This window comes from Kryptolebias marmoratus, linkage group LG6, assembly GCF_001649575.2.
Source record: "Kryptolebias marmoratus isolate JLee-2015 linkage group LG6, ASM164957v2, whole genome shotgun sequence".
Taxonomy (NCBI): Eukaryota; Metazoa; Chordata; class Actinopteri; order Cyprinodontiformes; family Rivulidae; genus Kryptolebias; species Kryptolebias marmoratus.
Window position 1 is genome coordinate 12,804,010 of NC_051435.1, and position 25,667 is coordinate 12,829,676.

Sequence of the window (25,667 nt, forward strand, 5' to 3'; positions counted from 1 at the left end):
AAACGACCAGAAACACGGGGGAGCAGGGAACCTGGAAACAACAATGCTGTTTCTTCGAACGTTGTCAGCTGGATAAATAATGCAGGAAAGTGCAGCTAATTTATTATTTTATACATATGTTGTGTGACCAGTTTATCATGAACAGTGAACTAAAGCTGTAGTTGTGAGCCTTTGCCTGGACAAAAAAAAAAAAAAGTCAAGAAAGAAAAAAAATCTACTTCTTATTGCTATGTCAGCTTAACGCTTGAATAATTTAAATAAGACATTGTTTCTTATATATTCAGTAGGTAGGTACTCAGCTAAAGCTACATATTTTGAAGTTTTTTTTAAAACTACTTCTCAGTAGTTGGACTTTTTTATTTCACGTTTATCTGAAAGCACTCTTGGGTCTTTACAAAAAAGGCTGAAGTTACTGAAGGGAAGAGTTTTGATTTTAATTAAAATACAGGTAATTGAGCGTAAAATGGAATATTTCTCTCTCTAGCGTCGGCATTTGCTGGCCGTTTTGGTTTATCGTTATCATTATCTCCTACGTCGGGGTTCAAACTGCACCGTCTTTTCATTCAATAAATCTGAGACGACGAGAATTTGCCTCGATTCGGGTCGTGACTTTACAGAGCTTTTCATTTAGCAGGTAGTCGCTTTTTCTCGTACGGTTTTGCTTTGCACCATATTTGGCTGGAAATAACGCTTTTTAAGTGGTTGCATCTTACAAGCAACCATTGCAAATATCACATATATTGAATATTTTTAACCTTTAATCTTTTTCTTTTTTTTTTTTTTTACACGAGATGTAAGGCATGCTTTTAGCTCACAATCAACGAGTCAATCAATTCAAAATTCGGACTAAAATTGGAGATTTAAAAGTAAACGAGCTCCAAATTGAGTTCATCTTCAGCAGTTAATGAGTAAAAAGATCCATCTCCAAAGCAGAATTTATAAAAGTGAGGAAATGAATAAAAACACAAGTGGATATCATCTGAGGATCACGACTGTTAAAAACATTCCAGCAGATTTCTGTCCGAATTGAATAAATTACAGATTTTCTGTGTGCCCATTAGCCACACAGCTTTATAGTATAACCCATAAGCATGCTTGATAAATGTCCAAATAACCATATAGTAAAAACACGAGACAATTATCCACAGCAATACATTCTTAGCCTTTCAACGTGTACAGTTCAATACAAATATTTAAAAGTAGTGTTGGCCTACCTGAAGAATATTTATTCCCTGTATTTGCAGGGATTTATAGTCTCCTATTTACAACTTTAAAAACATGTTTTAGCCATCTATAGTGATCTCAGTCAAAGATCAGGTTTGTCTGCTGAAGCTAAGGTTAAATTTATTTCCCCTGCTCCTTCTGCTTAATGCACATCAAATATTTTAGAGTGAATTAATCCTGAATGTTTGAGCAGACAGCTGCTGCACAGAATCCCCCCCCCCTTCCTCCTCCTCCTCCTCCTCCTCCTCCTGTAAGCCTGAGCGCCATCAGAGGGCAGAGCGTAACTGCTGCGTCTGACAGATGAGTGGGACTTTGAGTGTTTTAGCTGGCTCACGCAAAGTTTCATTGACAATCTGAGTGGAGTGACTCGCTCAGCGAACAAAGGCGTCCGTGGCGCTGACAAGCCGATCACGGGCGCTGCGGGGAGAAGAAACAAGACACCGAGAGAACGTGAGGAAAGAGGGAGACTGATTTGCCATCTTTGTCGCTCGCTCGTTTCTGATCTTCCTGCTGTTGCAGCGCCGATGATGAAACTTCGGCAGGCGTTGTCATCTTAGCAGCAACTCTTGAGGGAATAATCACACTGGCTCCATTCTTTCCTTTGTGTGTTAAACTCTTTTCTATGTCACTGATAATTACATGACTAAGCATTCAGCCAGTTTATAGGAACCAAAAACATCTGATTTATTCGTTAGTGTAAAAGTACTGAACAGCTGCATGAGACTGTGCAGGTACATGGAATAATATTTATTCTGATGATGCTGCAAATTACAGAAATGTCTCAGTTTAGATGCTAATTTTCTTTGACATGACATACATGAGCCAGGAGCTGTCCATCTTTATGAAGCAACTATATACTTTAAAATGAACAAAAACTCTCTGCCTGAATGTAGCAGCATCATTATGACTTTAATGGGAAGTATAAAGTAATTTTTTTTTTGTTTAGTACTTATTATGCTCTTTTTTTTCTGTCTTTAATGTATAACTTTCAGAGGTGCAAGTGCAAATGTGAGTTTATGGCATTTTATGAAAGTCCAAGCATTGCACTCAATGAAATGGCCAGTTATCCAGTCAATAAATCAATGATTTTTGTAAAATGTCAATCAAACACTGTTTCCACGCAAATGTTGACTTCCCTGATATTTCATTTTATGTGTTTGCAAACTGATCTTTGGTTTTTGATGCATTGCCTCAATAATTAAAAAAAACCTACCACCTTGCCTGCCTAAGTTTTACACAAAGATGTCACATGATCTGTTAGTGCTCAGACTGCGTGTTGGGGATGACTCTCAGCTACTACCACACCAAATTTTTGCTCAGTGTCTGTAAAATCGCCTGAGTTATAGCCACTTTTGTGTTTGATAAAGCTGATTAGCTGTTGCGGCTATCTTGAATCAGGCTGACCTCCAAAGGTAATTAGTTGTAGATGCACATCCAACGGTTACTTCCCGAGAGTTTCATTAAAACCCATCCAGTGGTTTAGGAAATATTTTGCTAACAGACAGAAAAATTTAAAGCCTGCACACACACAGGCAAATACATTATTGTCCGAAGAAAATAAAACAGCTACACAGCAGAATGAAAGCAGAAGAAGAGTTTACAGGAAGTACGCTCTTCACACACAAATATAACTCTGTAGATTAAACTTAGCTGCTGGATGAAGTAGAGTAGCGTGAATAACCAGGACCATGTAACCGTATCACCACCCATTCCTGGCATAGACTTTACACTGTTCTCAATTAGCTGTCAAACTGCTTAGTCTGCAAATGGTCCAACAGTGGTGAAATATGTCTCTCATAATTTCCTTAAGCCACAGACAATACCATTAAACTGCTTGTTCTTGTCTGATCAGCAGTCCAAAACTCAAAAGCCCAAGCTTTGCTGCAGGCACAATATGCCAACTAAGAAGCAGAGCCAAACTGTTTGTCTGTTGTCAGAGAGAAAAATGGAAGTTTAAAGTAAGAAAGAAAAAAAAATCCATTCAATAAAAGAGCACTGTTTTGCTAATTAAACAGCCTTGCCATATGGAGAGTGAAGGGCGATATTTTTCCATGTTTGCCCCGCTGGCATTTCACACAAAACACTGCTCTAAACACATTGATCCTGCCTCACAGGGGAGACTTTACGATACCTGCTTCCTAACTGCTCGCACAGACTTATTCCTCTGACAGAGTCTCGGGATAAACACTCCGGATTTTCAGCTAGTAATGGCAGGAAATCTCCGTTGAGGTAAATTTGTGGGCAGTTAGGAAGGAGCTGCCAGCTCGCAGTCGCCCCGCGCTCAGATGGGCAGATTTACCGCCTGCGCTCGTCTTCAGGCCGATCTGTGTTTGTCCTGTCTCCCGTGGCTGACTGAAGACCTTGCTCGCCCAACAAAAACACTGTCAGAGATAGCTCACCCAGCCATGAAATTGATTTTGTATTAACAAACAAGGGGGTCTGGTTTTCCCTTACTGTTAATCAAATCATTTCGAGGAATGAGGGGAAGAAGAGAGTAAAATCATTACCGTCCAACAGTAAATCAGGTTCACTGCAAACCTGTTGTCCCATTAACCCTGAAACCTGTTCAATAGCTAATTAAGGCAATTACTTCAGGCATGACACGGCAGTTAATCATGACTGACTAGCCCATTTATAGTGGTGGCTTCATTACCATTGGCAGCACTCACTGATGCCCCCCTCATTCCCGGCACACACACCGAGCAAATAGTGAGAATAAACGTGACGGTTGGTCTTTTACCCACCCACTCCCCATTTACGGGGCTATTACTGGAATGAATGGAGGCATCAAACAAGTGTGCACAGCAAAATAGTTTGCTTAGATTTATGAGGCGCCATCTGCCATCACAATGTCACCGAGATAGTGAGTTTGTAACGTCAGTGGTGTCTCTTATGTGTTTGAGCGTTTCATGTCGTTTAGAGAGATAACAGTGAGAGATGACAAGAAATCAGGGAGGGGGAGGTTTGCCCGCGCCAAGAGTTTCCAACTAGACGTGAACTCAGAACATCGGGGTCCATTGGTTTCTCGTGCACATGGATATGTATGGGCTGTAAATACCCACGATTAGTACAAGGTGACGGTTTCACAACGGTTTCATTCAGTCCAACCAAATAACAAGTAAACTGCTACAGCAGTGGCTCTCAAAGCTGAGGTCCGGACCCCACCGTGGGTCACAAAACAACAAGCGAGGGGGCTTGAGACAATCTCCAGGAGTCAAATCAAATTTAACAAGAGTACCGCCATGGGTACAGAATACCATCAGAGTAATCAAAATCCAAAGCATGAATTCCTTCACACAACAATTCTGAATACATACAGTATGTCTAGAGTTGGAGCATAGATAAAGGTTTTCACCTTGATCTTTGATCCCATGATCCTGAAATCAGTAGGGATCATCCTGGACCCATGAGGCGTCCAGCTGTGCAGTTTGACCAGTCTATGTTAAAGGGCTATCAGTTTAGAGCATTTAAAAATGATTGCAAATAGCACAATTTTGCCATAAATGTCATAAGATACAAAAACAGCACTCATATAAAATACTATGGTGGGTTGTTTGTCATATTCTTGTTCAGCTGATTTGTTAACGTTGTTTGTTCACCTCAACCAGCAACAGATGGCGTCACAAGTTAGTGCTGCAGCTGTTTTGTGGGGTAAAGTTTTTCCCTGTGATATCAGCAGATTAAAGGGAGACAAAATCTAATTTGAAAACACGAGATGTCATTAATGCTGGACTACGCGTCATGTGATCAGTTATATTATTTGGTGAAGCATTTTTTGGGTGATCTACTCTGCAGGTGATTAAAAAAGGATAGCTGATTTGTTTGAAGTTGGGCTGCAGGAAGTACTTATGATCAGTGAGTATCTTACCTGCAGTAGACAGCAATCAGGGCGATCCCAGTTCGGAGATTCAGAGAGGAGTTCTCATGGTGGAGTCAAGATAACAGCAGTTCAGAGGAAGACTCGTTAAAGAACATTTTCTCCGTCTAAAAAACTGAAATTTCAAAGGAAATGTAATTGTTTCAATTGGCAATAATTCACTGTTGAATTGATTCTGTTCTTAGTAGCGGTTAGCTTGAGTCCTCATCAACAGCTCCTCTTTTTCTAAATTGAAAGCACTCTGCTCTCCACTGCGGGCCAGATACTGATGGTTTATAACAACTCTGTGAAACTCCACTTAAAACAATCTGAACTACGCCTTCAAGCCACAATCTTGATTCACTTTAAACATTTCTATTTCCCTAAATAAATATTTCACGATGCCATACTATTTCCAAGGATTTAAACACAGCGATAACAAAAAGAGCTGTTTGTTTGAAAGGAAAAAATAGCAACTTTAAGGCTCTGTTGTGCTGAAACTAGGTAGTGGAGGATTTTAGGTTAGTATCAGTCAGCTGGAGAAGATGTTAATAATTACACATTCGATTTATTCTTCCTGAGATGTAATAAGGAAATGTCTCAGAGGCCCGAAGACAAACATCAGATGGGCCTTTTCCACCAGAATCTGTGACTGTCACTGTGAACCTGCTTGTGGTGCAGAACAAGACTTTAGTTGCACTCTAACAGTATGATCAGTGTGTCCTGACACCTAACCTGTCAGCAGTTCCCGTCCTGCTTGAGGGACTGATTCTGACAGACAGCTGTGCTGAGGGAGGCCCTTGTAGTGAACTGTCCTGAGTGGGAGTATTGATTTTCCTGTTTGTCTCCCTTGACTGCAGCAAGGTGGAAGCTTGATGAAATAACTCCCTCAGCTATGTCTCCAGCTCCCCTCGCTTCCCTTTAAAGATCAGCTGGGCAGCTTCTGTGTGTTTACGGGGCAGCCGGCGCAGGCTGGTCAGGGGCCCGTCATCCTCACGCTGTTAAATGTCACTCTCTCTCCTCCGCTGCACATCAGTAACCGGCGCTGGCGCAGCAGGACGCTCCTCTAGGTTGTTTCATTTCCATTTGCTGCCATGAATAAAAATTTCTGGATGACCTGTCTTTCTTGTAAATATGACAAGAATTTCAATTTGCTACTGTTCCACTGTGCTGAAGTGGAGCCCCCCCCCGCCCTAAAATGTTCAGTGACATTAAAAAGCGGCACTCTATATTTCCCTATAGCATTCACATTAAAGATATTAAAGCAAGCAAAAGCTCATCCGAAATACACACCGCTGGGACACTTTTGACTTTGATCTACTTTCAGCAGCCAGAGCAGCATACAAGTGTATTGCTGTGATTGCAAGTGTGCAGAGTTAATTAAAAACAGCATGGCTGCCCTTGCTTAGACATTGTTTGTCTTCTTAACATGGAAAACACAGCTGCTCATCAGAGGTGTGTATAAACAGGCGTCTGCTCTAACTTATCAAGCATCGGTGTAAAGGCCCTGGGGGAGTGTGGCTCGGCGTCTTCGCTTTTAAACAATTACATTTAGGCTCAGAAGTGGAACCTCATACAGTCATCGCTTTGCATTTCAAGGTAAATGTCAGAATGACATCTCTGTGGTAAGGCTCCCCGAGGACAAATTTAGTTTCGAGAGTGCAGCGTATTTTTTTTATTTTTTTTATATTCGTGGCACTGTACGGAGAAAATACATTTATCATCTTTCAGGTCCATTTATTAGGAACCAGCATCCGAAACCCCAAGTCGTTTGGAGCTGCTTGATCAAATGTGATGCAGTGCTGTAAGTAAGCCTGCAGAGACCCAAAGAGCTTTTAAACACGACTGTTGTTCACCATTAGTCATGGGCTGCTTTTTGGTTTCAGCGCCATGGTACTGAAAAGTCATGGTTTCAAAACTGCAGGACTCTTCCTTCACAGCATTATCAAGTTTGAATAGTAACACAAAGTGTAGTTGTTGTTTTCTTTCTGGTTGTTCTAGTTAACATCAACCCTCCCCCTAACTTGTTGCAGCAAGCTGTCAGTAAGCATCGAATGATGCCCAAAGAAAGGAAAATCCCTAAAAGTTTGTCACATTTGAAATCAACTAACAAAGTTTTATCCCTTAATAAAATCATAGATTGTCAAAGCTTGACTACCAAAGTCTGACACTTCTCTTTTATTTAAAAATAACACTGTTTTGAAACATTGAAATGAACTACGAGAGAGTCATAAACAACCATCCACTGAAGCTAATAACCAGGCTAATTAAATAACCAGCATCAGTCACGACTAAGGCTAATAACTTTGCTAAAATAATTAGCCAACATCAGTCCTGCTGGGGCCAATAACTCGTCTAATTAGCCAACATCAGGTTAATAACCCAGTTAAATAACTAGTTAGCACCAGTTGCTGCTGCGGCTAGTAACCAGTTAGTTAATTGGCCAACAACACTCACTACCAAGGTTAATAATCCTATTTTATAAGTTAATATCAGATTCAACTGAGGCTAATAACTTAGCCAATTAACTAGGTTGACATCAGTTGTTACCGAGGCTAAGACTAATTAACTTGTTAACATCAGCAGTGATATTCATAATATTATTATAGCTATGATATATTATCAGAACTGATAATGGTATAATTTTAGTTTTAAAATAAAATTACTGAAATCATTCAATGCATTTACTTAATTATTTTGTTTTAAAACTGCTATCGAGTGAAACCTGTGATATTTTAGTAAAGGTTATCATATCAATCAAATATTATACTGGCCCATGCCTAGTCAGCAGGCTTACCTATCACTCCAAAACCTTTTAACAAGCTTAGAACCTCGATGTTTTGGCTTTTATCTCAGCTGTCACTTTGAAGGCAATGATTGTCCTGCAGTACAGAAGCACATTGTTTCACAGTTTTTAAACATAACGCTTCGCCCCACTGAGAAAACCATTATCATAGCTGCTGGTGGATGTTAGAAGGTGTGAATGCAGCCTTTACACTAAAGTCCTGGAGGCCAAAAATAAGAAGAACTGTTTTTTTTTTATTATTATTATTCTTTTTCAGAGCTGGGGTTGTAGTTCAAGAGAGCTTCATTTTTCATCCACAATATCTGGCCAAGCTTTGTATTTGAACAAAATCCACCGAAGAACGTTTTCTTCGGGGTGACAAGAAGACCTATGACGAACTCCAGCCAACCCTCTACTCGGAGGATGATAAAGTGACTGGATGGGAAACAACAAGGCTTTTGGAGTTAGTTCAACCAAGGAGGGCAAAGGTAACCAGGTATTCAGGATGATTTAGTTCCATTATGGCTCGTATCTGTCATGCCAGAAGACGGGGAAGTTATAAAAAAAACCTCAGCCCTACGGTGGTGTATGTGCTCGAATCAGCCTACGCTTAATGACCAAAATCCACGAGACGGAATCCAACTCCTCATCACGTCCAAGATGAAGTTACCTCCCATTATCTCTTGGTTAAATCTGACAACCATTAGTGAGGAAGAGCTGGTTTGCAAAAGCTGAGCTGATTCTACAACCTGCAGAGCGTGCAGACCTCTTTCAACAGAGCCTCACACTAAACCTTAAACGTGTCAGGATTTAGTTTTTATACAGAAAGAGTTCAAATTTGAAACCCGTCTATTTCTCTGAACGGTCAAACTAAAAACAAAACCTTGTAGTTTTGCTATATCTACTGTATTTAGAACCATTGCTAAAAGAATATGATAATAAATATGTTAAGAATATGAATTAGTGTAAGTATCAAGAAATCCGTAATATATGAGTCAAAGCAAATTGGACTTTTTGTAGACTAAAAATATTATTTCTTACTTGTTTCTAATACTTATAATGTAGATTTGAAATAAAGAGCTTTAAATCCAGTGGCAGAGAGAGGATTAAACAAGACGACCTTGGGAGGCAAATTAATTTAGTCTGTTTGTAACCACAAATAAGTCATTTCTCTTTAACGTCACCATCTGACAACAATTATGAAACGACAGCAACACATCAAAGATGAGCTTAATAGACATTTAGTGATGACGTAATGGCGATTTATATTTCCAGATGAGCCGAACTGACAATGCTGAGGTAAAATGAGAAGAAAAATGTTTTTAAACAGACAATAAATAAACGTTTGATAAGGTCTGAGCTCCTTTTCTGTCGTGAAGCAGTGGGTACCCATCCACATCTGTGAGGCACTTTGTTAAATTAGGCCTTGCAGTTTCTAAAATGAGCACAAAAAGGGCAATTCAGTTTGATAATCAGTAAATTTACACGAAACTTGGCTTCACACCAATGGGCCTATAGAGCCATAGTCAAAGCTGCGCTCTAAACAATTTCAATGTTGTGCAAAAAGAGATAAATGAAGCTGCCTCATTTGATTCTGTCACAAAAGTGCAGGACCGCGAGTTCGAATTAAAGCCGATTTAAACTTTGCAGTAAATTGTGCTACTCCTTTCTGAGAAACCGTGTTTTAAAAAGTAATCTCTGTCTGCGACAAAACCCCCAAAACATCTCTCTGAATAAATTTCTGGCAACATATTTGTTTATCTCACCAATAAACGGACCAAGAAAGTATTCATTTTTGTCCTAAGTGCTCATGGGAAGAGCCTCTTTTCTTTGCTTTTTGCTCCCCCCCTCTGAAACGTCCTCCTCTTTCAGACAAAATGGATGTGGTAGGACTCAACATTGCTGCTTTTTCGGCGGAGCTGGATGGATTGCATGGAAGCGATTAGATTGGTTACAGTTTTCTTCCCAGACTGAAGCCTTTGGTGTTTGGTGATAAATGCTTCCTGTGTGGTAACGCCGTGTGATTAACGGACACAGCCCAAAGCCCCATCCCTCCTCTGCCTCCTCGCTGTACCTGAATCAATCATCTACATGGAAAGGCCACAGTCTGCAGCTGAATCAGTTGCTTCGGGCTACGCTCGCACCCTGCTCACTTAAAAAGATACAGTAAGAGATGGCTTGAGACTTTGAAGAGATCAGCTGAAAACCTGGTGGTGGCTGTTTCGGTTCCTTGTGCATTTCGAGCACGTACTTTGCCTAAAAGACTTGGAAAATCCTGACATTTTTGTTCAGTTTCAAGTGCTGGAGTAGAAGTGAAACTCCATGAAAGTCGTGAAAATGTCACCCAGTCATATCCAACATATCCTGCCTGGTGTAAAAGTAAAACACAGGAAAATAAGTCAAATATTTTAAGTGTATTTGGGACATAACTTCTCATTTTTTAACACTTAGTTTGCAAAGTCATGTTTTGGTTTAAAGTAACTTTAGAACTATTATGTGTTTGATTCATACCATGTCAAATTTTATTAAGCAATTATGTTTCCTAAACCTAATCAAGCAGCTAAATAAACTTCACCGCATTGATTTTCATGTAAAATTCTGAAATGAGAAAAAGCTGAAGTCAAGAGAAGACATAAAGCAGAACAGATAAGAGTTGAGGCCAGTAGATCATGCTAATGTTTTACGGAAAGATGTTGTGTAACGTGTAGAGCTCAGAGTTTGTGTTGGGGACGACTCTCAGCTACTTCCGCTGCAGGTTTCAGCTCAATATCTGTAAAACTGGCCGAGTTAGAGCAAGGTTGCTTAGCTGCGGTTGCCATTTTGAAAGGGGTTGACTCCCAAAGTTAATCAGTTGTAAGATTGCATCCAATCATTGCTTCCTGGGGGTTTCATTAAAATCTGTCCACAGGTTTATGAGATATTTTACTAACGCTACAGACAAGAACAACACACACACACACACACACACAGAAGCAAACAGAAACATTATTACCTTTGGCTGCTGGTGATAATGAAATCACCGATGAGCATCAGAAGGAGTAAATAGGTTCATCACAGATTATCTAGGAGACTGAATTAAATTTGAGTCCAACGTTGGCACAGTACTAAAATATGGTTCTAGGACTCACTAAAAAAGCTGTTTAGTTTAACAACTGGGTAAATAAATTTAAAACAGATTTGTCCTTCTCATCAAACAAATGTAATCCATGTAAATATTTCAGTTTTGTATTTCAAGTCTTTTAAGTCCATTTATTCCCATAAAGCTTCTAACGCAGCATTTATTCATTCATGTTATGTAGATATGACAAGAGGAACTGAGCTGCGAAAACTATCAGCACACAGCTCCACACTGAGCCGCGTATTACTAGATTTGATATGACAACTGATATTAGAAAAGAGCTGCAGCAGCACTTTTGTGAATAGCTGTGAAACTGTATCAGTGGAGGGGAGATTATAGCAGTGCTCTCAGCAGTCAAATCAATCCCGGAGTATTTCTGTGCAGGTCGATGGAGGATCCAGGTTCGGCCCATTTGTCATGTTAGCACCCTGCATTGCATCGAAACGGCAAAGTGAGCTCCGAGAACATTCAAAGCAGCTTTTTATCGTCCGAGGGCGAAGGTGGAGCAATAATGTTCTCGTCTGTGTGTGTGTGTGTGTGTGTGTGTGTGTGTGTGTGTGTGTCTGTAACATTAGCAAAATATCTCATGAAGCACCGGATGGATTTTAATGAAACTTTCAGAACGTAATCATTGGCTGTACATCTGCAAGTGATGACCCTTTGGAGTCAACCCAATTCAAGATGGCCACCACAGCCAAATTACCTTAAAGAGACACAAACGGCTATTTGTGATGGAGCTCGTCCTGTTTGTCTGTTAGCAAAATATTTCATAAACCACTGAACGAAGCAAATACTGGCTGTACATCTACAATGGATCAACTTTTGGAGTCAACCCAATTCAAGATGGCTGCCACAGCTAATTCTTTTTACACAAAAATAGCTGAGACAGCATTCACACAATTCATCCAGCTGTGGATTTTCTGTTAGCCTTTAGCTACTGTTGTGCTCATTTTAGCTTGAAGTGATGGTTTTGGCTCATTTTCGATTCTTTGGTCCAGTTTTGCTGCAACTTGGGTTTAGCTTTTCACTCCAGTTTGGCTAATTTTAGCTTTTATCCTCTGTTTTGTTAGTGTTAGGTTTTATTTATGGCTTTTATTCATTTTAGCTTTTAGGTAAGGTTTTTTTTTTTAGCTTTGTTGTAGCTTATTTTAGCTTTAACATTCTTCAACAAACTGCAGTAAAGTCATTCAGCACTTAAAATATGGTTATTTTTAAGGAACATGACAAAATGACACCATATTTGTTGTGATATTGGCAGGAGGGAATTCATAAATTTATGCCAGATCTTGAAATAATGGAATAATCTGCCTCTCGAGGACACGGAGAGGGTTTTTTTTTTTTGATCATTCAAAAAGGAGGCACTCAAAGACACTTAATGCTCTTCATCCCCTCCGTGACTTCTTATGATTCACAGACATGCCCGGTATTACGGGTGAAGCAAATGCCACCGGTGTTGGGACGACCCCCTCCCCCCTCCCCCCTGCCGCACTCGAGTTGTGAATAAACAAAGTCACGGCTCGGATGCTCGCTCAGAATGATGAATGAAGCGCCGCCGTAGTCCACTCGTCATCGGCGAACGGGGACTGATGAGGAGTTAACTGATCCCCCGGATTTGTGGGTGGGAATTAAAAGCTCTGTTCCTGCAGCCGCTCATCTGGCGTGTCGAGATGGGATGACTCCCACCGAGGGACGTCGGGTTTCCTGCGACGAGGTCGATGTGCTGTAGCACGACGCGTGCGGCGACATAATGCTATTTGTTCCACGCCAGCACGCTGCGATGTCGCAGGATGTTAGCCCGTTCTCTCCCGCCGCAGTCGTGTAAGGACAGTCTTTTAATGCATACTTATATCGCGGCCTAGGACCCAATTTACTCTGCAATATTTCAGGTGGGCGTGAACAGAAATTGATCTCAGGGAGGAAAACAAACCATTATTTGGTCAATATAGCAGACAAAAAACACAGAATCTCTGCCTTTAGACTCGTAAAAATAGAAGATGTTAAGTCAAGCGCGCAGATATACAAGTAGTCTTACACGTTTGTTGAGTTCTTCTAAACTTTCCTGAATCTGGAATATTTACCATCCACCGCCATGAAGGCAGGTGATCTTGCAGTGTTTGTTTGTTCGTCTGTTAGCAAAATATCTTGTGAATAAATGGATGAATCTTAATGAAACTTTCAAGAAGCAATTGCTGAATCAACATCAACAGCTAAATAAGTTTTGGAGCCAATCTAAATCAAGATGGCTGCCACAGCTAATTGACTTTAGCTGAAAACAATAATGGCTCTAACTCAGTCAATTTGACAGCTATTGAGGTAAAATTAGGCGTGGTGGTAGCTGATAGTCATTTCTAACACATACTCCAAGTAGATCCCGTCAGAACTTTGACATGTAAGGAGGTGGGAAAAATATGGAACTTCAAGGATCGCTGGTTTCATTTATAAACCGCTGTTTGTTACATTAGATATTACTGAACACGAATTACAAGGTTCAGCACCGACAGCGCTAAAACAGCTATAATTTTCTGCGAAATGAAAGAGGGAGAAGGAAGAATTTTCAAAAGCAGGAATTTAGGCGTCAATCTGGACTTCAACCTGTTCGAAGTGTGATTATTCAGATTTCTCTCACACGTCTGACTGTTGCCATGTGACAGGGAAGATGGAGAGAAGCCCAGCAGTAAAGATCCTTTTTTTTTTTTTTTTTTATTGAACATATTTTTCTTTTTCAGTTTGCCGTTCCACCGCACGCACGCACGTTGGGAGTAATTTCGGCTCAGTATTTCTCACGAACACCGTGCCTCTTGCTCGTGAGGCCGCTCCGAAAAGCAAAACGTTTCGGAGTCAGAACGCGGAGAAGCCAATTCCTGTCTAGGTGGCTGCGAAGGATTAGCCTGTGAAGGTGACTCTACCTGCTCTTACGCTTTAAGTGTGCCAGGTGCTCAGTCAACCTGTGAATCCAAATTGGAGGGGGGGGGGGGTTCTGTGCACCGCAGCCAGCTTAAACTAGCCTCCCCACAGTATAACTTACCTGTCACCAGCTCGCCCCAGATAAGGACAGACGACCTTTCTCCGGGTTGTTATAATAAATCAACTCCAGCGGCGGTTATTCCTGGCGCCCTTCTCTCATCGAGACCTTGCAGGTATGAGTTGAGGAATAACGCGACCAGGCACCTTTGCCCGCAGACTCTTTGTCGCCGTTTGATGTGTCAATCTCCAAAGTGAAAAAGGCAAATCTGAGCAACACACACAGAAACTCACCGGTGATTAGTAAAAGAAAACTCGTATGCTTTGCAGGGCTGAGAAATAACCTACCATCTTCTAGGGATGGTGTGGGGGCAAGGTAAATGTCTTTTTTTGTGTTTGAATCAGTTTTAAAATGTCAGAATTGGATAATTATTTGATGTTAATGACGTCGTGAGGAACACAAAAGTCAAAGGGACTCACCTCAGTCCGTGTCACTCATCGCGTACACATTTGCGTCGTAACTTGGACGCTGTTCGGTTGAGAAAAGCACGATGAACTAAACGAACGGCGTCACGGAAAAGTGTTTAATATCAGATGATTTGTGTGACGTTTTTGAGAAAAGGTCTGTTTTATAAGCCTGACAAATGATTTCAAACATAAAATAATGACAACATATCAGATAAAATACTCTGTGCTCTGTGACTGAGGTTGATAAAGTACTTACTCAGGGGTGTCCAAAGTGAAGCCCGTGGACCATTGGCGGCCCTCAGAGTTGTTTTGTGGGGCCCGCGACTGTAATTTCAGAACGGTATCATTTTGGTCAGCGGGCCTATGAGGTTGATGCAGATGGACACCTTTTGCAAATTTTATGAGTGATTATATATATATATATATATATATATATATATATATATATTTTATATAGTTTTTAGGTTTAAAAGAGAACCAGATGAAAAATCTTCTAAATCTTCTATTAAGTACAAGTTCCTGGATGTTTAATTAACCATGTTAGTTACTTTTATTCTAATTTCATGGTAAAAAGGACCATAAACCGTTACAGACATTTACCAAAGAGTACACTTTTTAGATAACCATTTATAAAAGAAAAAATGCTGTTGATTTAATCATAAATGGAAGGAAATTAGACTTTGTTAAGGAATTATAAAGTGGACATAATTTACATACAATCTGATCAACCAGTTTCCCTTTGAGTCTTTCTGTGCTTCACCTACCCTTTAAGGACGGGGCGTTCGTCATCGTTTGGGGTCCAGAAAATTAATTAAAAAAAAAACCTCTCTCAGGTAGGATTCAAACTGGGAGGCAATGAAATTTTCACTTAAAGGGTTTACTGCCAGGCTACAGTACCCCTTTTTAGTGTTTTTGAAGAAAAGTGACTCATATTACGCTTTTGTTCCAGAGAATGGACTAAAATGTACTTTCAAAGCACAAGAAAATAAAAAAAAACAACAATAGACCCAACAAATCTAAGTGAAGGCTTTTCTTTTATTGAGATAAATGTCTGCCAGGCTTTCTATGCTTCGAATCCCCACTGATTTAGAACTCCTTTTTCACAAAAATTAGTCCTTTCACTAAAATAATGTGTGCTTATGTTGTTGTTGACAGCATAAAACGAAAACAGTAATCACAAAAACAGTTATTTATGCATATTTCTTTTTAGAAATTGACATTTTTATGGGCTATGAGTACCTCTAAGTGACGGTTTCTGCCACTGGAGTAACTATTGATAACCGTTGGATTGTCTTTAAAAGCTGAGCGAGTTTACCTTCATGAGAGCGTGTCTGAATCTGAGATCATGATGTTTGGACACACAGCAGACAGGGTAGCGATCGTATGTGACAGAGAAGCTCAAACCACGAGAATAAAGACTGACGGCTACATTTCAAACCTGACCAAAGCAACCCGCTTCAGCAAAACTAAGACAGGAGCCGGCCAACTGACCGAACGCCATCTTTTAATTACAATAAAAGTGCTGAATCAGATGTGTGGAAATTCATATTTGCCGGACCAGCAAGAATTTGACAACAGCAACAATCTGCAAGCCCGCTCTGGCAAGCTTCACGGCTTTCATTATCCTGAGTGGCTTTTAGAAAAAAAATAAAATAAAAAAATTACACTAAGGCAGATCTTCCAGATATTAAACAGTTAAGCTAAATGGACAGGATTAGTTTTCGTAAATGCAAATACCGGCGTGCCCAATTATTCGTTTAGTCAATGCGACTGTTACATCAGTATGTCGTTATTACAGATCCTAAAGTTAGAAAAAAAAAATCTATTAAAACCTTTATTTTATGTACATTATTAGTAAATTAAAATGGAAGGAAATACCCACTCAGCCGCTCAACTTGGAGAACAGTAATCATTTTCAGTGCCAAGTAAAAAACCCTTCCATTTTTAAAATTTTCTGTCAAATTTGAATTTCATTCCTGGTGATGTCAAACAAGTGCTTCACATATGCTGCTGCACTCTCTGCGGAGGTAACACTTAATTATCAGACCAACTGGAGTACCGCTCGGGCCTGCCAGCGATGACGACTTGGATTAATGACACATGAAAAGCAATCTCCGTGCCCTGGAAGTCCAAGGCCTGCAAGGGCACTCTAAGCTTCACACATTATAAACATCCCATCATTTTGATGAGCACTTTTCCCTCCCACGTCGGAAGATATGCCCAGAACTGTAAATCTACCCCAGCTCTCCTCGTTCGAGCCCGATCTGTGTCCAGAGGGCGGCCATTACGCCGCCGCTACGCCGAGTCTCATTAAGGTCCCGCACTTTCACCTCCTCGCCGATGCAAAAAAAAAAAAAAAAAAAGAGGGAGTCCTTAAAGGGGAGGATCAGAATCCATCAGCTTGCTGGTCTGGGTGCGTTTAAACATTGTGGGCTTTTATTTGCATTTTCTTCTTTCCTATAAGGGCTGGGTTTTCTCTCGTTTTTGCCAAGATCTAATTATTGTTCTAAAAGGAAAATTATTTTGAATAATTTTTTTTGTTTTAACAATTTCATGTAAGTTGTAGGATGCACAGCAACCAAGGGTCAAAGCACAACATTTCCGACTGAGCTGCAAGTTTTGATGTATTTTATTCGCAGGGTTTTTCCAAATCTGCACCAGGAGCAGTGAATCAAAAATCACGAGAAGAAATAAAAAGAATAACAGACTGATCGCTTTAAGGGTTGCTTCGGTGCTAGTTTCTTTTATAGTTCCTACTCTGAAAAAGAGCCTTGATACGATGACAAATTAAAAAAAAAAAAAAACTTATCAGTTTAATTGGATTTTTTTTCTGTTTTCTGCCGAAACAAAAGCTAAAATGCGGACGACTGTGAGGAAACGGCTGCTCTGCGCTGCCAGGTTCAATCGGTCAGGCCGGTAATGAATCTCCCCCACATGCTGAGGAAGATGCCAAGCATTAGAGGACGTCACACAAAGCGTGAGGCACGCTCGGTTCACCGATCACAGCCACTGAAAGTGTAACTGCAGCCATCTTGGCTTCAAGTGTTATGAATAAAAGATGATGGGAGATGTCATTTAGCCAAGGATTTTATTTGGGGGCCATAGTTAGGACCACCTTATTATCAGTCCTGTCTGATCTTTAAAAAAATAGGAGTGTAAATAAATTACTTTAAAGACAAGTGAAAGAAGGACTACACACACTGTAACTTCATCTGAGAAGATACAGATTAATAAAGAATGATTCCAACCAAGCAGGTGATTCTCTATAGCTGTGTCCTTCATCCATTTATTATCTGCTGTTCAAACTTAGGAGACACAATTAACAGCAGCTCCAAGGTCCTAATTTAACACAAGACGTTTTTTTTTGTTTTGTTTTTTTCAATAGACTGACAGCTTAGTCATTTTCACTCACCAGGTCTTTAGCTGGAACACTGTTTATTCAAGTGAAACCAAATTCAAAACTTCATAATTTGCAGCCGGTCTTTCCTATTTTTCAGCAGAAGCACAAGTTTTTGGTGTTTTATCAAACTGAAAAGCAGACGATGCACAACTGGGCGTGGAGTTCTGTTTACATTTGAGAAAACAAAAAAAACAATTTTTAAAACTCTGTATTCCATTAAAGCAGAATTACTTGATGCGACGCATTTCATGGTGGCAGGCAATCATAAAACTGCAAAGCAGGCAAAGAAATACTGCCGAAAAAAAGGATGGAAGTGGAATTATATGTAAAAGGAAAATGGGGGAAATGCTAAGTACTGTCCAAAAAGAGACACAAAACGCAGGAAGGTTTGCCTCTTTCCTCGTGGATGCTTTGGAAGCCTAAAACTGTTTAAGCTGATCATTTGTTGCTGACTGTCTGCTCTGAATGGAAATGTGTCTCCTTTCTTTGTGCAGCAATCCAACACAGGACTTACAGCTTTAACGAGACAGGATGTTGTTGTTGTTTTAAAATCAGAACACTGAGAAGGACAAAAAAAAAAAAAAGGACTCGTTCCCTGTTTGAAAGCACTGCGGTGGTTTGTAACGTAGCACCTTTCCTCTTCTGGAGGTTATTAGTCGGGTTTATCTGCTTTAGCACCAAATATTCTAAAATCATCATTCTTCTGTAAATAATCAGACGCTGACAATCCTGGGTTTTTTTTTTGTTTTTTTTAGAAATGGAGCTGTTTATGACTTTGTGGAAGGAGGTCATTTACATGAACACAAAGGCCAATATCATTAAGGATTAAAAAAAATAAATAAAGCATCATTCTTAAGATATTTGGCTCTCGTTTACAAGAGAAAAGATTAAAAAGTTGGAAAGTTTGCAGCCAGGTGAAGCTTTATAATCTAAAAGTATTTAAAAGCACCCGAGCTGTTGTAGCGTGTGTGTTTTATACAAAAAGTCATTGCCACACTATGGATAAGTGTATAAAATATTTTAAATAAGGTTACCATATCCTCTATTTCGTGTTTGTAAAGTTTTCTCACGACGAAACCACGATTTTCAGTGCATAAATCTTTAAAAGTATCTTGTGAAACACCAGCGGTCTGTCCCTGTTTTATTTGCAGCTCTGGAAAGCCCCCCAGACTGCGTGTTCTCTAATCAGATTTATCTTCACCAACTGTGTTATTGTTGTTGCCGTTTACGTCAGCGACAAGTTTTTGCCAAAGGAATTGCGACTTCCTGCAAAACACTGCAGCAAGAGCCCAAATGAGCTGGTTTGGATTTTAATATACAGGCAGTGTGAAATATTTCTCTGAATCTTAACCCTGTTTTTTTTTTTTTTTTTAAACAGAATCTTCTAGAGATGTGATTAAACCAGACCTTTTCTTTGCATTGAAATGAATTTAACTCCTTGTTCTGTGCATCACACTGAATACATCTACATGAGCGTTTCCGGCCCGGAGGGTTGGATAATGAACACGTAACAATCAGGACTGGTTGGGCTCAGATCCCTGGACTTTTACTGAGAGGGAAACTACCTGGGCAACGAGCCGAGCCCCACGCCGCGCTACTCTGCAGAGCAACTTAAGAGGACAGCACTTAGAGGTTTGTTTCTGCAGAAAGCCTCCCCTGAAGAGAGCCAACCTGCCTGCTCCACTTCCCCCCTGACTGACAGCCCACTCCGTAAGGAGCGGCTCGGCAGGAAGCGCGCGCTGATCCGGCCTGACACGCCTGACCTTTCCGGGGCCGTGCGGGGCCGATTCACCGTGCAGCGCACTCCCGCTCGCCTGGAAAGGCCACGCACGGGGGAAGGTGAGGGGGGGACGCCATCTCGGCGCTCCTTGACCTCTCCTTACTGCCACCTCAGGAGCCGGGCAGCTCGGAAACTCTGCAAGTCAATCTGAGAGGACCTCACCCACGAAACAAGGCCAGGGGAGCGGAGTTTGACACAGCCTTGGGTGCAGGACTGACTTTTGGTGCTCCGTTTTTCCCGACAAATGATGTGTAAGGATGCTTTTTATCGCCCAATGTTGAAAGGGGAAAATAACGGATTGTTTTAGCCTGTGTCTGTCTGTTAACAAAAAATCTCAGGAACCACCAGATAAATTTTAATGAAACTCACAGAAAGTAATTATGGGATATACATCTATAACTGATTAACATTTGGAGTCAACCCAATTCAAAATGGCTGCAACAGCCACCTGACCTTAAAGGCACAAAAATGACCGCAACTCAGTCAATTTTACAGAAACTGACCTGCAGTTTGGAGTGGTAGTAGCTGAAACTGGTCCCCAAGACATACTCTGAGCAGACACAGAACACACAAGATCTTTGTTTAAACTTTTGCCTTTACCATTTTAAAGTCAACTTTGTCTGTCTGTTAGCAACATATCTCATGAACCACTAGATAGACTTTTATGAAACATTCAGGAGATAATCGTTGGCTATACATCTACAGATGATTAATTTTTGGAGCCAAACCCAATCAAGATGGCTGCCATAGCCAACTAAACTTATTAAACACAAAAATGGCTGCAAATCAGTCAATTTTACAGATGTTGGGCTAACATTTGGTGTGGTAGTAGCAGAGAGTCATTCACAAAAAAATAATCCAAGTGTCACTCACTGTGCAAGATTTTCCACTTAAAACTTAAGAATTAACTCTGGGAGTCAGCGACGTTTGTCTGTTAGTAAAATATCTCATGAACCACTGCATGGACTTTCATGAAACTTTCTGGAAAGAATCACCGGATGTACATCTACAACTGATTAACTTTTAGAGACAATCCAATTAAAGATGGCTGCCACAGCTAATCCGCACTGGCCAACGCAAAAGTGGCTATAACTCGATTGATTTTGCAGAAACTGAGCTAAGATTTAACGTGGCGGTAGCTGAGAGTCACCCACAACATGTACTCTCAAAAACTGGCTTCAACATTGTCATTTCTCAACAAAAGGTGATCCTATTCTGCAACTCTGGCAAAAAAAAAGGGCAGCAGGCGACATACATTCCTTCAAGGAAGGCTAGGTCTTTAGTTTTTCTTTGACCTTGTGGATGTTTCAGTGAGGGCTCGGCTCACACACACACAACACGATAATGAAGATGACATTTGCATAACGCTGTTAGTCATCTGACCGAGTGGATGTGGCGCCCGTGGAGCGGCCGGTTCGAGAGGCTACCTAACGTCGTGTGTCTGCCAACAGTCTCCTTTGAGGAGGGGAACCCTCAGAATAGATGCAGCCACTGAAGAATAAGCAACGAGAGGACTGTAAGTGCAGAACAGATGCTGCAGCTGTGAAATGAAGAGCTGTCGCATCCGGCGAGCACTTCCTGAGTTTTATAAAAAAATAAATAAAAAAACCACCAGGCACAGCAGAAATAATGAATCATGAGCTTGTGCACTTCACTGTATGATTGTATTTTTTCAGACGGGGAGAAGGACACTACGCAGCCCAGCAATCCAGAGATATTTTGCTCCTTCTGTTTGACGCACGGTCTGACAAATTGACTTTTTAATGTCGTCTTTTAACGAACTGTAATGTAATTTCGGAAACCAGTGAGCCCAAATATGCTTACTGGGCTGAAAACTCACACACACACATACACACACACAACCATAAAGTGCACTGCTATGTGCCTCTTTAGTCCTCGTAGTGCACATCTGTCACGTTACTGCAAATGTCTTTCTGCTGCAGCTACAACAGCATAAAACAGATAGAGAACGTCAAATTAATTGGTCCTCCTGCGCTTTTCTCGTCCGGATAGCATCAAACACGCCCAGCGACAGTCATTTCAACATACTTGTGGAGCTAAACGGAGAGAAATGAGAAGATTTCGTAAAACGAAATCGTAGTGCGCACTTTCTATAAAAGGTCAAATGTACATCCGAAACCGTCTCAGACCAGGTTAGGAAGTGTGTGTCCCGGGTTTTTCCAGCAGAGTTTGAGTTTTTGGAGCGTGCTTACAGACAGAAGGTTCAGTGAAAATTGTGCATTCGTGTAAGGCCTTTGTTGCTTCGTCGGGTTCTGCAAAGACTTCCTCCTTCACTCATTCACATTGCTTTCTGTAGTTTTAACAGCACTTCTCTATCCTCACTCATCCATGAATAAGGATATCGGCATAGGGGCCGGGGATCAAACCATCAGTCTTCTGATTAGACGACAACCACCCTGCCTTTGGGCCAAGCTGCCCTGCCTAACTCTCTAGGAAACCCAAGATTTTTTTTTTTTTTTCTTGTTTTCTGGAGGCGTTCTGATTCAAACAGGCAGAGAACCTGCGCCGTTCGTGGGTGCCGAACTCACAGGCAGATCCCCGAGGATCATCTTTGTCAGCCCGGTTCTCATGAGAGACGTTTTCGGCCTGTCATATAGGTGCAGATGACAGGAAACTTGAATCCTGACTCCTCCTCCTCCTCTGTTTGAAGCTGCTCACAGCAAATGTCACGAAGAAACAATACCTGCACAGTCTCTCTCATGTTGATGGTTAAGTGTCCTTTAAGTACATATTTCTAAATAAAAGTCGTGAAACCACTGCCAACTATGGCATGCGTCTGTTTACCAGCTGTGGTGACCGTTTGGGGCGGAGAAGTCCGCCAAGTTTGATGCATTTGCCGGCGTTTACGCTCCAATTTCTTGAGTAAAGAACATATAAAAGCGCTTTGTTTACACTGAGTGCGTACCGCATTTCAGCGTTGCACATCTGCATATCTGGAAAACTACTGCAGCCTTTGATGAAGTTCAGAATAAGCTTTGTTTTCATAGTTTGCAGTGAGGAATGTCTATGTTTTCTACAGTTGTCAGCATAGATTGGTGTAGTTTTAGGAAAAAAAAAAAAAAAAGACAAAAGTGCGGTTTAATGCTAACACGCAGGGACTGAGTGTAACGCGTTCCTTACCTTCGGTTCCTCTGGGCGTCCTTCTTGTCCATGATGACGGGCACGCAGTTCGTCAGCTCGGTCCAGTCCGCGTGCAGCCCGCAGCTCCAGCCGGTGGAGAAGCGCGAGAAGAGCCAGGACTCCTCCTTCCCCGGCCGGTGGCAGGTGCACTTCTTCTGGCCGGGCTTGCAGTCGCACGGCTGCTCCAGGCGGATATTCCTCACCAGGTGCCTCCCGAACGTGGTGCCGCCGGTCTTCTGGATGTGCAGGAACACGATCACGTCGTCCCCTTTGATGTTGAACTCCACGTGCCGGTCCAGGTCCCGCTCCGTGAAGTTGAATTTGGACGGCAGCTTCGGGGCGCCGTCCTCGTCCAGGTCCTGGTCTCTGTAGAAGTCGTCCTGGTCCTGGTCCGAGGACGGGAGCAGGCTCACGCCGCGGAGCCGCTCCTCGGACTTAAAGTGGCACGAATTGCTGCCCGCGGGACAAATGTACTGGTAACCTATCATAACAAAAAGGACAGCTAGGATAGGAACCAAAATGAGCTTACTGGATCTATCATCCATCATCTCGATAGGATCTTTCATTCCATTCCTGTAAATAGTCGGCATCACCCGGGGCTGCTGGTCAATATGTCTTCATGCCTTACGCAGATAGATTAAATGCGGGCCACATGTTGATCCCCCTCCATGCAGACATCAGAGAGGTGTCCCCGATTCATACAGCACGCTGCCCGTCTGCGCTGAGGTGTCCGCATCCAAGAGTCATGGCATCCCAACTTCTGAAGCCTGCGCGCTGCTGCATACGGCGCCCACGGACAAAAGGAGGCGAGCGACGTGGAGTTCTCAGTCCAGCTCGGGTCCCCCGGCAGGACGATCCCGGAGCGGCTCGGTCCGTGCGGTCCGGCCGAGGCGCGGCATCCTTCGCGGGCAGACGCTCCCGAGGCTCTCTGACTCCGGCTGGGCTGAAGCGGAGCGGTTTTCAGAGGATGCTGCTGCATCCGAGCAGGCGGAGGGGGACGCGCTGCGCTGCGCGCTCGTCACGGACTGGGAGAGGTCTGCGTCCCATCCCAGCGCATCCCATCACATCCCGTCCCACAGTGATGTTTAACAGAGTCCCAAAGACAGAACCCTGATAAAGACAGACAAGATTTAACCACACATTTAAACAGTAAATTCTCTGAGATCTAACTTTTTATAAAGCGAGTTCATCTAAGTGTGACCTCTGAAAATCAAAACAGGAAGTTATCTATCTATCTATCTATCTATCTATCTATCTATCTATCTATCTATCCATCCATCCACCCATCCTCCCATCCTAGGTGTCAATAATAATAATTCCCTTTTATATAAAAATGTAAAGTTATGTGAGCTCGCCTTGTTTTAAAATTGTCATTTTGCATTTTCAAGTACAACCTGCTGTATTTATTCAAATAAAGACAATTTGAGACTATGCACCACTACTCAGGCAAAGATTGCCATTACTTACTGGATGAATGCTGTTTATATTACTAGAATGATTAGAAACTCCAGGGATCCAAACTATTAAATACATCATCCCCACCTCAACAGAAAATATTGAAAAATGAGAACTCTAAAGAAGTGGTATTTTTTCTTCTTTTTTGTTGTCGTTTTGTTTTAGTTTAGTCAATTAATTTGAATACAATTTAGTTCACAACAAAAGTAAATCCAGGAGCACAAGCTGGGTCAAAACGACACATTACAAATCAGTATTGTAAATTACAATAATGCTTCTTCGTAGCCTTCATCACATTATTATTATGTAGCTATTTTTAATATTATAATTTATATTAACATTGTTATTTTGGTAGTTATATGGATAACATCCGTTTGCTCATTACAGTTAATTTAGGATTTTCATTCAGGAGGAAATGCCAGGCTGCACAGATTTCCAGGGACACTTATTAATTTAAAGCGCAAACGTGCAGCTGAAACATGCTTTGGTGTTTAGGCGAAAACCGTTTACCCGTCACCATCTGTCTGTTTAGCTGCCTATCGCTGTGCCTGAATGATTCGCACATTATCGCTGGCTTTTATTTAAAAATAACCAAACCGTTACTTCTTATACCTGTGTAAACTCGCTGATAATCAGCGACAATACGCTATGCTTGCTTTTTTACGTTTTCTTAATTTAAGACACGAACAACGCCCTGCTCAAGCCTCTTTACGACTCCCGTTACCGGCTAGCTTCGAGTAGCTGCTAGCTGCCCAAAAATACCTCCGTGAGGCCCCCTTGCTTTGTATGGAAGCGGTCAGCATCACCAACGGGGTGAGAGCTATATTATTGGTAACACATAAAACAGCTACCTACTTTAATGCGAACACTGATAATATTTGTAGTAAGCCGCGTTTGTAGTCTGTGTTTGTTAAATAATATCTCTGTTGGCTTTATTTCATTACAACAACGCTTGTTTGTAGTCTGGAGCTAACTTAACTTCATGTTCAGTTCACGCTTCTCATTTTCGCAACCGTTATTTTATGGCACCGAGCTACACGAAACAACCCCGCCGTCGTGCTGTTCAAACATCTGGCACAGTCATAATATTGTAAGAGTCTTTAGACGCCTGTGTTTACAAGCACGTTTTTCCCCCAAGTAAATAACTTAACAGGTAACTACGTGGCACCTCTTTAAAGACGGGAGTTGAGGGCTGACGCCGGTGCGTTCATGTGCGAAAATGAGGCAGGTTTTGCTGCTGGCGCTGCTGCTGAATGTACGTCCAGGTACACAGACACCCAAAGGTGTCACTGCCAGCCTCAAAGCCAAATGGAGCATGACACCTTTCCTTCTGGAGACAAGGTACAGCACCCTGACATTTGGGCACTCATGTAACCAACATTTTTGTCCTTACTTATTCATTCAAACAAGCTCTTTTTTTGTTTGAGTTAATGCTCTACCAGTCTAATTATCACTCCAATAACCAAAACCATTATGTAG

General features: G+C 41.5%; 2 protein-coding genes across 8 annotated transcripts in view; one reads left to right on the forward strand and one right to left on the reverse strand.

The window, feature by feature from the left end:
• Positions 1-25,667, reverse strand: part of hs6st3b (heparan sulfate 6-O-sulfotransferase 3b) — a 79,169-nt gene that overhangs the window by 48,125 nt on the left and 5,377 nt on the right. For both annotated transcript variants that reach the window (XM_037976106.1, XM_017422638.3), the window contains exon 2: positions 22,734-23,843. In XM_037976106.1, coding sequence (XP_037832034.1) covers positions 22,734-23,323 — 590 coding nt within the window. In that variant the 5' untranslated portion in view covers positions 23,324-23,843. The remainder of the gene's footprint in view (positions 1-22,733; positions 23,844-25,667) is intronic.
• The window catches only part of uggt2 (UDP-glucose glycoprotein glucosyltransferase 2), a 36,355-nt gene continuing 35,647 nt past the window's right edge, over positions 24,960-25,667 (forward strand). For 5 of the 6 annotated variants that reach the window (XM_037976102.1, XM_037976104.1, XM_017422739.3 and 2 more), the window contains exons 1-2: positions 24,960-25,001; positions 25,327-25,529. In XM_037976102.1, the coding sequence (XP_037832030.1) occupies positions 25,408-25,529 (122 nt within the window). In that variant the 5' untranslated portion in view covers positions 24,960-25,001; positions 25,327-25,407. Of the gene's footprint in view, positions 25,530-25,667 lie in introns of all 6 variants that reach the window. The other variant, XM_037976103.1, reaches the window with a different exon arrangement.